The sequence below is a fragment of the Coregonus clupeaformis genome, chromosome 5 (genome assembly GCF_020615455.1).
Source record: "Coregonus clupeaformis isolate EN_2021a chromosome 5, ASM2061545v1, whole genome shotgun sequence".
In the NCBI taxonomy this organism is placed as follows: Eukaryota; Metazoa; Chordata; class Actinopteri; order Salmoniformes; family Salmonidae; genus Coregonus; species Coregonus clupeaformis.
In genome coordinates, this window is record NC_059196.1 from 4,684,989 (window position 1) to 4,697,603 (window position 12,615).

At 42.1% G+C, this 12,615-nt stretch overlaps 1 protein-coding gene across 4 annotated transcripts; it reads left to right on the forward strand.

Annotated features, from left to right (window-relative positions):
- Positions 1-277: 277 nt before the first annotated feature.
- LOC121559046 (protein NPAT) lies at positions 278-11,763 on the forward strand. Of its 4 annotated transcripts, none has more exons than XM_041872332.1 (17): positions 278-449; positions 678-796; positions 930-990; positions 1,097-1,175; positions 1,285-1,325; positions 2,080-2,337; positions 2,521-2,596; positions 5,136-5,250; positions 5,364-5,455; positions 5,585-5,657; positions 5,781-5,877; positions 6,086-6,205; positions 6,322-7,536; positions 9,377-9,489; positions 9,583-9,673; positions 9,771-11,116; positions 11,321-11,763. In XM_041872332.1, exons 1-17 carry the CDS (start codon positions 413-415, stop codon positions 11,399-11,401), a joined length of 4,014 nt encoding a protein of 1,337 aa, XP_041728266.1. In that variant the 5' UTR covers positions 278-412; the 3' UTR covers positions 11,402-11,763. The 4 variants fall into 4 exon arrangements, with proteins under 4 accessions (XP_041728266.1, XP_041728275.1, XP_041728268.1 ...); XM_041872341.1 differs by having other exon boundaries at positions 6,086-6,154; XM_041872334.1 differs by having other exon boundaries at positions 5,148-5,250.
- The last annotated feature ends 852 nt before the right edge of the window (positions 11,764-12,615 follow it).

Sequence of the window (12,615 nt, forward strand, 5' to 3'; positions counted from 1 at the left end):
ACGATACATCACAACCGGGTCACAGAGAAATCGCACGAGAGTGTCTAGAGTTTTTCTGGTGCTGGCAAAAGCGATATGAGTGCATTTACTGTAATAATAATAATCAAAACAAACTCCAATAACAAAACGGATGTCAGCGTCTATCTGTAACGTCGTGGAAGTAATTTGAAATGTGCTAAAAACTGAGTGGACACTCCCCATTGAAACACCATTTCCCATAATGCACATCTTCCAAATATTTTGGAATTTCCGGTTTACATGTGCTCGAGTTCCCCGCCTTTTCACAATTCCGTACACAACGTCCCTGGATGTTTTGACCAAATGTACTTGCTTTATTCGCGATTAATGTGTTCTTACTTGATTTTACAGAGAATGTAACTTGTAATTGTTGCAATAATTCGACATTGCAGCCATGTTGCTTCCGTCTGACATAGCGCGGCTCGTTTTAGGTAAGTCTGAACTGGGTCTTGTTTGTGTTGTTAGCTAACCTAAAAGCTAGCTATATGGCAGTAACAGTAAGCTCGCGGACGTTAGATTGCTATCTGCAAGATCCTGCTGGTGATAATGCATGGAGGGCTGCATTGTAAAAAGCCAACATCAAGATGATTTTGACTTGGTCTTACTGTGACAAGCTAAGCCTCCAATTCTGCTACTCGTCTTGTACACTGTTTTTACAGGATACTTACAATATGAGGGACTGTGTTCTACAAGCCAGGCATTCATTCGTGAAAGCCCCAATTTGAAGGAGTACGCAGAACACAGCTCAGATGATGGAACTATTCCTGCTTGTATGTTTGTAAGTATGTTGTCAGTTCATACTGTATATAGCTGTGTTCAACTCTTAGTCACTGTAATGACTATCTAGTTACAGTGAGTTCATTAGTGGATAACTTAGCTAGGTAGCTAATTAATGTGTACTCCCATTGCAGTCCCTTTTTGGAAAAAACCTGACAACTCTTTTGAATGAGTATGTTGCTGTCAAATCTAAAGGTAAGTATAACCTCTGACCTCTACCACTTTCAGTAAATTATTACAGGACTTTCACATGTTTGTATTGTATTCTTGGTTGTCACACTTCCCTGCTATTTCTCCTTAGAGATGAGTGAAGAGACTCAGATACCCGTCATGATGACATCATTGTGGAAAAAGCTTGATTTCACACTCAATCAAATCAAGTAAGAACCTATTTTTATCTTTAAAAAGGAAAAGAAAAACTCACCAACAGATTGCTGTTTGATGGTGTCACTTTCTGACATATTCAATATGACTAATTTATTTCCTTAGGTCTATGCAGAACTCCCCAGCTGTTAGCCAGAATCAAAGATGTAAGTACTTTATTAAATATTCTTGCAAGTTAAATGGTTATGATCTTAGTACTACCTCTGAACTTGTTTTGTGGCTCAAGCCATCAGGCAGAGTGCTGAACTCCATGTGGCTGTATGACAGGGGTCCCTATTTACGTTCAGCCATGGGCTGTTTTTTCTCCTTGAGCGATGGGCTGACCTGGAACATAGTAATAAATCATTTGGAGTGGTTGTGGTTCTGGATTTTCTGGAATCAGACTTGCTGTTACAAAAAAATACGGAGACTTCTGCTCATGCAGGATCCACTAGCCTACCTCCTTTCAGTTGCTGCTCAGTCACTCGTAACGCTGCCACTTGTTCACAAAACAGCAGTCAATAGCGATTTTAATGTTATTTTTTCATCGTCATTGCAAACATTGGCTAAACAGGAGTCAGACTGCTGGCTAAATGGCAGCATAACTATAAAGATTACATCACACAAAACACTAATTGTTTTGTACACTGCAAATTGACCGCAAGAATCCCAAACAGAGTATTTGAGAAAAACAGAATAATTTAAAACCTTCATTACATTGGTATACAATCACATATTCCTCTCTGTTTATGCGTGGGAATACACATTTCTAGTTTCCAGGTGATTTTACAATCTTTTATGTCCAAGTGATTTATAATTTTTTTGCTCCGAAAACATGGAGGGCCAAATAAATTCCCCCACGGGCAGCCTATTGGGGAACCTTGCTGTATGACGTGATTCATAAACCTATTTCCTTTGCAGTACGCACACGTAATGGAATCGTGAACATGAGGGGGCGACCGAGAGCCTTGTCATCAACGCTGTCCCCCAGCTCTGGGTTTCTGTCATCGTCAGCCCCGCCGTTGGCCCAGGGCATCGCCACCCCCCTCGACACCCCTCAGAGCATCCTGGGACACTCCACCCCAGTCTGCTACAGCTCCCAGCAGACCAGATCCTCCCCCATCTGCAGCACACAGCCCCAGATCCAAGATGGAGGACGTCTGCTCATCAATGTGAACCGTAAGTAAACACAAACACATCCATGAGCAGCAGTGTACTGGGGAAGGTTGTTACAGTAGGTGTCTATCACATCTCATTTTAACTGGCAATTGCCGTCATCATTTATTAACATTAATACCAACTTATAGGAAAGGTTGTCAATAAAGCTTCATTGAATAATGGACACTTGTTTTTTTATTACAGGAGAGTCACCTTTGCAAATAACGGTTCCAGACAACCGGTTAACCCCAGGACCATTATCCCCAGGGCGTAGGAAATGGTAAGATAGTCATTGTCATCTCTTTGTTTACTTCTTTGTAAGTTCTTAGAAGTTCTTCTTACCCGTGTGTAGATTGTAGGGATTTAACAATTGATTCAACTATACGCATTGGCCCCCAATGAAAATGTTTAAAGATACAAGTGCATCGGACGGCGGACCCCAAACTGAACCAAATTTAGAATGCATCGGTCAAAAAACCGATTAAAACGTTATGAATCGGCGGTTCACTAAAATGTTTTGCTCATATTACATTCCTTTTCTACCTCTCATCTTTGGTGACCACTGATGCATCCTCTCCTTCAGTGTTGAACTGCATGTACAGTGAGGGAAAAAAGTATTTGATCCCCTGCTGATTTTGTACGTTTGCCCACTGACAAGGAAATGATCAGTCTATAATTTTAATGGTAGGTTTATTTGAACAGTGAGAGACAGAATAACAACAACAAAATCCAGAAAAACGCATGTCAAAAATGTTATAAATTGATTTGCATTTTAATGAGGGAAATAAGTATTTGACCCCCTCTCAATCAGAAAGATTTCTGGCTCCCAGGTGTCTTTTATACAGGTAACGAGCTGAGATTAGGAGCACACTCTTAAAGGGAGTGCTCCTAATCTTAGCTTGTTACCTGTATAAAAGACACCTGTCCACAGACGCAATCAATCAATCAGATTCCAAACTCTCCACCATGGCCAAGACCAAAGAGCTCTCCAAGGATGTCAGGGACAAGATAGTAGACCTACACAAGGCAGGAATGGGCTACAAGACTATCGCCAAGCAGCTTGGTGAGAAGGTGACAACAGTTGGTGCGATTATTCGCAAATGGAAGAAACACAAAATAACTGTCAATCTCCCTCGGCCTGGGGCTCCATGCAAGATCTCACCTTGTGGAGTTGCAATGATCATGAGAACGGTGAGGAATCAGCCCATAACTACACGGGAGGATCTTGTCAATGATCTCAAGGCAGCTGGGACCATAGTCACCAAGAAAACAATTGGTAACACACTACGCCATGAAGGACTGAAATCCTGCAGCTCCCGCAAGGTCCCCCTGCTCAAGAAAGCACATATACAGGGCCGTCTGAAGTTTGCCAATGAACATCTGAATGATTCAGAGGAGAACTGGGTGGAAGTGTTGTGGTCAGATGAGACCAAAATCGAGCTCTTTGGCATCAACTCAACGTGTTTGGAGGAGGAGAAATGCTGCCTATGATCCCAAGAACACCATCCCCACCGTCAAACATGAAGGTGGAAACATTATGCTTTGGGGGTGTTTTTCTGCTAAGGGGACAGGACAACTTCACCGCATCAAAGGGACAATGGACGGGGCCATGTACCGTCAAATCTTGGGTGAGAACCTCCTTCCCTCAGCCAGGGCATTGAAAATGGGTCGCGGATGGGTATTCCAGCATGACAATGACCCAAAACACACGGCCAAGGCAACAAAGGAGTGGCTCAAGAAGAAGCACATTAAGGTCCTGGAGTGGCCTAGCCAGTCTCCAGACCTTAATCCCATAGAAAATCTGTGGAGGGAGCTGAAGGTTCGAGTTGCCAAACGTCAGCCTCGAAACCTTAATGACTTGGAGAAGATCTGCAAAGAGGAGTGGAACAAAATCCCTCCTGAGATGTGTGCAAACCTGGTGGCCAACTACAAGAAACGTCTGACCTCTGTGATTGCCAACAAGGGTTTTGCCACCAAGTACTAAGTCATGTTTTGCAGAGGGGTCAAATACTTATTTCCCTCATTAAAATGCAAATCAATTTATAACATTTTTCACATGCGTTTTTCTGGATTTTTTTGTTGTTATTCTGTCTCTCACTGTTCAAATAAACCTACCATTAAAATTATAGACTGATCATGTCTTTGTCAGTGGGCAAACGTACAAAGTCAGCAGGGGATCAAATACTTTTTTCCCTCACTGTATGTAAATTATATTTCTGTATTTTTAAAAACATGTTTTCACTTTGTCATTATGGGGTATTATGTGTAGATTGGTGTGAGAGAGAGAAAATATATTTAATCTATTTTGAATTCAACTAACACAACAATGTGGAATAAGTCAAGGGGTATGACTACTTTCTGAAGGCACTGTAACTGTGTTGACAGTCATTGATCTACAAGTTATTTTGCATGCTGAACAACCCCAGGCACTATCAGTAGCCTAGTCAAACTGCGCACTGTGCCCAGCTTCGCGTGCTGACCAACGCGAGGTAGGCAGTAATTTGCTAGGTTATTGTTATCTATGCACTGTTAAATGCTGTTTACCGGAATAAAAGTAAGCTTCCAGAGACCCAATCTGCTTACAATAGATTTTATTTTGAGATGGGAGTGAAATCCAAAGTTGTGCTATATAGTAATTGGCTATGTCATAGCTAATTTGCTAGGTTCAAACCGAATCGCACCGAATCATTTCAAACTAAAACGTATCGTTCATGTAACATATTGGAGCGCATGTATCTAGATGCGTATCGAATTGTCTTGAAAGGGAAAGATGCATATCCCTAGTAGATTGAGTTATGATAAAAGAGTAATCTTCCCAGTGACTCCCCCAGGAGGAGAGGTGGGGGATCTGGTGGGACTGGAAGAGCCAACATGGCAGCCAGTAGCCTGAGAGCAGAGCCCCAGAGTGAAGAGGCAGTCACAGAGAATTTCCCTGTGAGTACAAAACAAAGTTAATACTCTGTTTTATAAATATGTTGCATTTGAAAACACTGCTAACCCCTGTTGACTGATGTGAATTTATCATTGAATTGTGTGTATCTTTGCAGCAAATGGTGATACAAAATGCAAGAGAGAGGATTCTAAATGACAAGTCCTTACAAGAGAAGCTTGCTGAAAACATAAACAAAATCCTAGCAAGGTAATAATAAAAGTAGATCTTGTGTAAAATTTGAACAGTACTGACTTCATTACTTATTACAATTTGGCTGTTGGGTAGAGTAGATATTATTTCTTACCTGTGCATGTGTTTCTTACTCTCAACTTGTAGTGATGTCAGTCCCCAGGCATCATGCAGCACCATGGAGCCTGACCAGTCCATAGATGAAATTCTGGGCCTGCAGGTAATGTCATGTTCTGACAGACTTGCTATACCTCATTTCTCCACTCGAACTCAGGGAACATTGTCAGTCTTTAGTGCATAGAGTGTGGATTTGTGCTTTCTACTGATGTTTTACTCTGTGCAGGGGGAGATTCATATGTCTAATGATGTTATACAAGACATCTTGGAGCAGACAGAGTCCGACCCAGCCTTCCAGGCTCTCTTTGACCTCTTTGATTACGGTAAACATTTTCAACTTTGCTGATGATTTAATCTAGATCATGTGCAGGATTTTGTTGCTCCTGACAATACATGAAGTCGCTCTGGATAAGAGCGTCTGCTAAATGACGTAAATGTAATGTAAATGCATGAAGTGGGCTTGGTGATTGTTTGACTAAGATTTTATAAAATCACATTATTCCTCTAAATCTCTTGATTATTTGCATTAAGGCAAAAGCAAAACCAGTGAGGATACTGAACAAGGAGCTGGGATCATGAGCAATACCACAACAGAGAATGGTGAGACTGAGACTAGATGTATTGACGTCTCTCCTGAGACTGGAGACCCAGGTATGGACAAAGTCCTCAACCTTTTAAATAATGCCTGTTAGAATCATATACTAAACAATATTGATGCTTCATCAGAAATATCTTTCTGACAATGGGATTTCTCTTTAATTTCTCAGGCACTGGGCCTGAAAATTCAACACTTGGACAAGAAACAACAACTAGAGCAACAAAGTCCAGTCAAGAGCCCAATAGTAAGAAAACAAGGAAATCTGCACCTCCTGTTTCAAGCACTTCAAAGGCAACTCCTGGACCCAGTACCAGAGGGTTGAGAAAGGGAGCTAGTGCAACTCGACCCTCAGCACGTATTGATAAACTTACTGGCGCTTCTTCTTCTGCCGCAAAGGACTCTGATATGGTTGACTCCGGCTCCATCTTTGATCAGGATGTATCAGGTGTGGATATAGATGAACCTCCTCCTCTTGACAATATAGCTCCCCCAGATGTCTTTGAGCCAGTCAGACAGGAGAGTGGAACAAATCGTCCGGCATCAGCATGCAACACAGCTTCATCTGAAACCAGGACGGTCTCTGCTGTGAAAAAAAATGTATTAGGCAGTGAGAACACAGTGGGGGCTGATGGTGGACAAGTGATGGATAACCAAGCTTCACTTCTTAACTCTTCACCTGCCCTGTCCAATTCCATGCCAGTGCTTGATCAGTCAAACAATGCTCCCATACAGGCCTCTAACCTGCCTCATATGAATTTGACCCCTCCCAGCACTGTAGGAATTTCACAACCTCTACCACAGACCATACACTCTATGGCTGTCCCCTCAACAGTTACAACAACAACAACCTTCATCCCAAACCCCAATCCTACAGGCAAGGAAGTGGACTCCAGTAAGATTGTGGCCCTGAAGATCATAATCAGCGATGAGCATGAGGAGCCCTCCAGTGACTCAGCCCTGAACCAGGCTGTGTCCAGCATCACTGGGGATAGGATCCCCACCATCTTCCTCTCCTCCCCCGCCAAGTCACCTGCCAAGGCCCCAGCCCTCAGTGGCGCACCCATGGCTCAGGAGGAGACGGTGCAGGCGGTTAGCAGCTTACAGAGGACAGAAGTCCTCCAGCCAGCAGAGACCAATCCTCTTAGTGGGAAAGCAGGGGATGTGGCAGCATTGGCAGGGACGTCATCTGCGTTGACACAGCCTGGCTACTACATTCAGCTGCCCTTTGATTCAGCCACATCCACCAACAGCTACATCTTAGTGACAGACACAACAGCCACATACCCCCAGTCCAACATGGTGATGTTACCCAGTGGCGCCCAACAGGTACAGACTGTACCCCCCACCTCATATGCTCTGGCCACTCCACCCCGCTATTCCCCTGGTAAGACGGCGTTTAAATACTTAGATGCACTATGCAAAAATCGCTAAAATTCTAATAGTTCACATAATTTCAGTTTATATGACAAAACAAGCAAGTATAGTGTAGAGAATCATTGTACCATCTAAACCACTGTGAAAATATATTTTCCTTAACCAAAAATATTGTATTTTCATCTTTTTGAAGCTGGTGTACAAAACCGAAAATAACTGACGCAAAAATTTAACTTAAGAACGGGAAGCATAGAAATAGTGCACATAAAACTTTCAATAAGTGACAGATCTATAACACACATTTCTATGTGAATTTGGTCAGGTCGCTCAAAAAGTTACATATTGCAGCTTTAATATTTTGTACTTGAATCATAAAGCTATAGGTCATTTCCATGTAAATGAACCAATAAGCACCAACCATATTAAGTTAATAGGAAAATGTCAAATGAAAGCTAAGAGTCAAATGTTTTATTAAGACATATATACATTTTCTGACCATTTACCATTCAAGCTATTTGGAATAAGCAAAGGCTTTGATTTCTGGTCAAACAGATAGAAAATGAGTCTTAGAAAACATCAACCAGAATAAGTCTTAAAAGGTATTAGAAATACATCAAAACACAATGTTAAAGAAATTACCCCTGCCAACTTATATCAACACTTTTATATGTAGTTTTGGAGAAATTGTTCTGCCTCCTGTAAGTTTAAGAAACATTGCCTTGTGCCTTGAAATTCCGTTACCAAAAACCATCATCTTTAAGATCTTTTCTAATTTCTCTCCCTCATGAGGAGGAAGGTTAATGAAAGTTCACAGAAGTAACAAGTAAAGGTAAACCTATGAATTAGTTATAGTGCTTTTACTGATAATAATTTTGTTTATTAATTATTAAGTGATCAAAACATCAATTTCTGTAAAATCAGTAACGGAATTTCTGCTATTGAATTGGCTACAATGGAAAATCATAGCAGTCACAAACCACAGTTTGCTTCACAAGTTTGAACAGCATAGTACAGTAGAGAATAGTATATAGTTCAGTACTGTACAGTAGAGTTCAGTACAATTAGGAAGAGTAGAGTTCAGTACAGTGCACAGTATAGCACACTAGAGTTGAGTACACTATTATGTACTGTACTGAACTCTACTGTGCTGTACTGTACTCTACTGAGCTCTACTGTGCAGTACTTTGATGTCCAAACTTGTGAAACATAGACGTCTATGATTGGTTCAAATTTGGTCTTGTTTGGGGGCAGAGCTTCCAATTATAGCCAGTGTGTAGAATAATACCCAAATATGCAAAGGATAATGGCCAAATATGCAAAGTGTACCTATTTAGGATACATCACCACGAAGACAATGATATTCATATCCATAATTATGCATTTCTGTGTAGTACAGATCAGGGATCCATTATGACATTCTGTTGCCGTGTATAAATTCACTTCACTTACTGTAGTTCAATAACCCAAATAGATTTTTTTAAAGTCAATGTGTTATGACATAACTGACACTTCATTCTTTATGCAGACATTGTTGAATCTTAATTCAGAGCATATATTTAAATGTTTTGGGAAAACGAGGACACATAAAAAACTGAGGGAGATTTTACCAAAATTCTGTTACCAAACTTTGCATCTGCACGGTTCTTCCAGTACATTTATTTTATTCCAATTGTCTGTGTAAATTGTTAAAAGTAGTCCTTGTGGATAAACCTGTATGGTATGTTAAACTTTGAAATCAATGTTTTTTGTTTGGCATACATTTACAGTGGAATTACCCAATAGTCATCACTCACTTAATTTGCCATACTGTTTTGCTGAGGGGAAATGTCTAATCAGTTATATCCTTCCAGGATCTAGACTCGTCATATCTTCACCAGTTCAGCCCATGCTGCAAAGCATGGTGGTTCCTGTATCTGTTGTTGGGCAGAACAATGCAGGACAGTTTTCAATAGTTCCCAATCAGGTAATATGTTTTACATATTTGCATTTAATCCCTTTTTTTGAACCGATTTAGCTACAATAACATGTGCATCTAGTGATAATTTGTTTGTTTCAGTTGATAGCCATGCCTAGCCCTGCTTCAGCAAAGCAGCCAGCAGCAGTGAAAACCAAGGCTAAACTGGCTCCCAAGGACACCACAGTCTCAGGTAAGGATTAGTATTCAGTCCTCCATAATGTCATTGTCTGTTTACGGTTATCCTGATATTTTGTTCACAAATGTTGTTGCTTGCTTGTGCATTTCAGGAAAAACGGAAGCTTCTGGATCGAATATGGTTACAAAGCAGGTCCACCAACAATCCTTTGAAAGCACAGGGCAGCAGAAGGTAGCAGTTGGCTCGAGCCCCAGCCATAGGAGGATGCTTTGCTTTGATGGGTCTGCTGGTGAAACTTCCACTCAGACCAGAAAAACTGCCTCCTCCTCCTCCAAAGCTCCAGCAACAGCTACTCCTGTATCACCTTCTGTCCAACAGGTGGAGAAAGAGATACCTAAATCGGCCTTTGCTATCTTGGGGAGCAGCAGGCCAAAAAGGAGAATAGAGACTGTAAGATGTACGGACAACACTCAAACATCATGGACCGGAACAGAGACCGAGAAATCCTCCACTGTCCAAAAGCAGAAAGAAGCTGCGAAAAAGACCCCTTCAAAGAGGGACGCAGATCAAAATGCTAGAGGTCAAAGTGCAAGTACCAGTAGATCTCAGAGTGCTGGTAACAGTAGGACTGATGCCTCACAGTCAGAGTCCAGGAAGAGATCTCAATCAGCAGACAAGAAGGATGATGGTGGAACAGGACCTAAGGATGCCCAGAGCTTCAGGTCCTCTTCCTCTGATCACAGACTGAGATCAGGGAGCAGGAAAGAGAAAGAGAAGGAGGACGCATGTAGACAAGAGCCTACTGAGAAATCTCCTGCCAAGGAGCGGGAGGGATGGACTGAGAAAAGGACATCTTTTCAGGACCCCCCTCGTGTCACTGCCAATAAGGAGAATGAGCTGGAGGGGGGAAGGCGAGAGCAGCAGCCCCCACCAGCACCAAGAGCATTCAGCCCAGCCACAGTGGGCTCACAAACCCCTGTCCCCCAGGCTAGCTCCAGCAAAACCCCCTGCAAGACCAGCCCACTGACCAAGCAGGCGGCCGAAATGCTCCACGACATCCAGGGTTTAAACCCTCCCGCTGCCTCTCCTAAGAGGCCAGGCATGGGCTGTCCAGAGCTGCCTCTTCCTCTGACCCCTGGCCGTCTCCAGGAGTCTCTAGACTGCCCCAGGATCCCTGCACGTCAGAGGCTGCGCAGAGACGGAACCCCCAGGCACCTGGTCCCTCCCGCCACCCCGGACCTTCCCTCCTGCAGCCCAGCCAGCGAGGCAGGGAGTGAAAACAGCATCAACATGGCGGCCCACACACTGATTATCCTATCCCGAGCTGCCATCGCCAGGTCGGGCACCCCACTGAAAGACAGCTTGCGCCAGGAGGGGGCTGGAGCAGTGACCCCTGTAGCCTTCAAGAGCAAGAAGCGCAAGCAGCCTGAGCCCCTGGCCAGCCCGCCAGCAAAGAAAGATTTATCAGGTTCATCTGGCAGTAAGAAGAAAGCAAAGGTGAGCATATCATACAGCATTTTCTATTCAATCTGTGTATCCTAATCTCTCCTGAGGTTCATAATTGAATGTGATCACATCAACCCAATCGTAGATATTTGGCATAATGTCCTGCATTAAATGTGCACTCAGTTTCCTTTTTGCTTGTATAATGAGAAAGCACATTAAAACCACTGCATCTCTTTATTATTTGTTACCCCTCAGAATCAGCAGAAACTAATGGATTCCTTCCCTGATGACTTGGATGTGGATAAGTTCCTGTCTTCACTGCATTATGATGAGTGATGGGTTGAGTTATAGCAGTTGGACAATGAGATGGGAATCTCCCAAACACTATCTACCTACTCTCCAGGAATAGAACAAGCCATCATTTACTGTCAGAGTGACTATGGTTAACCCATCATGCCTTTTAGGAGTTAGGCACCTGTGGACTAGTGGAGCATGACCTCAGATCTTATTTTTTATATGTACTGTCTATGCTTGTAGGGCGTGTCCTACATCTTAACAACTAATTATACATGTGATGTATGTACTGTACAGAAATGATTGCAGAAATGCTAGATTGAGAACTCTTTGGTTCCATGCAAGGACTGTAATGTTAAGAATGGTTTCCCAATCTTGTTGTATTAATAATTTCAAGAATTCAACCCTTTCGTTGGTCAATGTTTGACTGTGTCTAAACTTTAAATGATCCACACTACACACCATGGCTGCATTTACAGGCAGCACAATTCTGATCTTTATTTCACTAATTGGTATTTTGACCAATCAGATCAGCTGTGAAAAAGATCTGATGTGAAAAGATCTGATGTGATTGGTCAAGACCAATTAGTGGAAATAATATCAGAATTGGGCTGCCTGTGTAAACACTAATTGGTCTTTTGACCAATCACATCAGATCTTTTTCAGAGCTGATCTGATTGGTCAAAAGACCAATTAGTGAGAAAAAAAATCAGAAATGGGCTGCATGTGTAGACTATCACTATCAGAACACAGTCTGATAACCCAATCTGGGAAATGTACTATAACCAAGTTAATATTGCACCATTTTATTCACTCGAGTCAATGACTACTATATAGTAGGCCTATATCATCTCACAGTAATGGAAGAATCTCCACTGCCACTAATCCTATTTCATAACAATGCCACACCTAGCAGAGGTAAGACAATCAAGCATGTTAAGGACAACTCTACCCAAAAACAATATTTTGGTATTTGTTTAATTAGTCCATTGTTGAAATAGTCCCAAAATGTTTTGCATGTCAGCAATCAAGTTTTCAAGATATGTAACTTTCAAAATACAGAAATCTTGCCCGTATGATGCATTTTGTGTCATATGATGCTGTGTCTTGGTAAGCAACTCCAGTGTTTATTTGGCCTTGTGTTTTAGGTTATTGTCCTACTGAAAGGTGAATTTGTCTCAGTGTCTGTTGGAAAGCAGACTGAACCATCTTTTCCTCTAGGATTCTGCCTGTGCTTAGCTTTATTCCGTTTCTTT

Bases quoted from the DNA above. Each gene is read 5' to 3' on its own strand.
- LOC121559046 (XM_041872332.1), top strand. From the start codon at position 413: ATGTTGCTTCCGTCTGACATAGCGCGGCTCGTTTTAG. The intron at 991-1,096 runs GTAAGTATAACC...ATTTCTCCTTAG, and splicing joins TGTTGCTGTCAAATCTAAAG to AGATGAGTGAAGAGACTCAG. The intron at 5,251-5,363 runs GTGAGTACAAAA...GTATCTTTGCAG, and splicing joins CAGTCACAGAGAATTTCCCT to CAAATGGTGATACAAAATGC.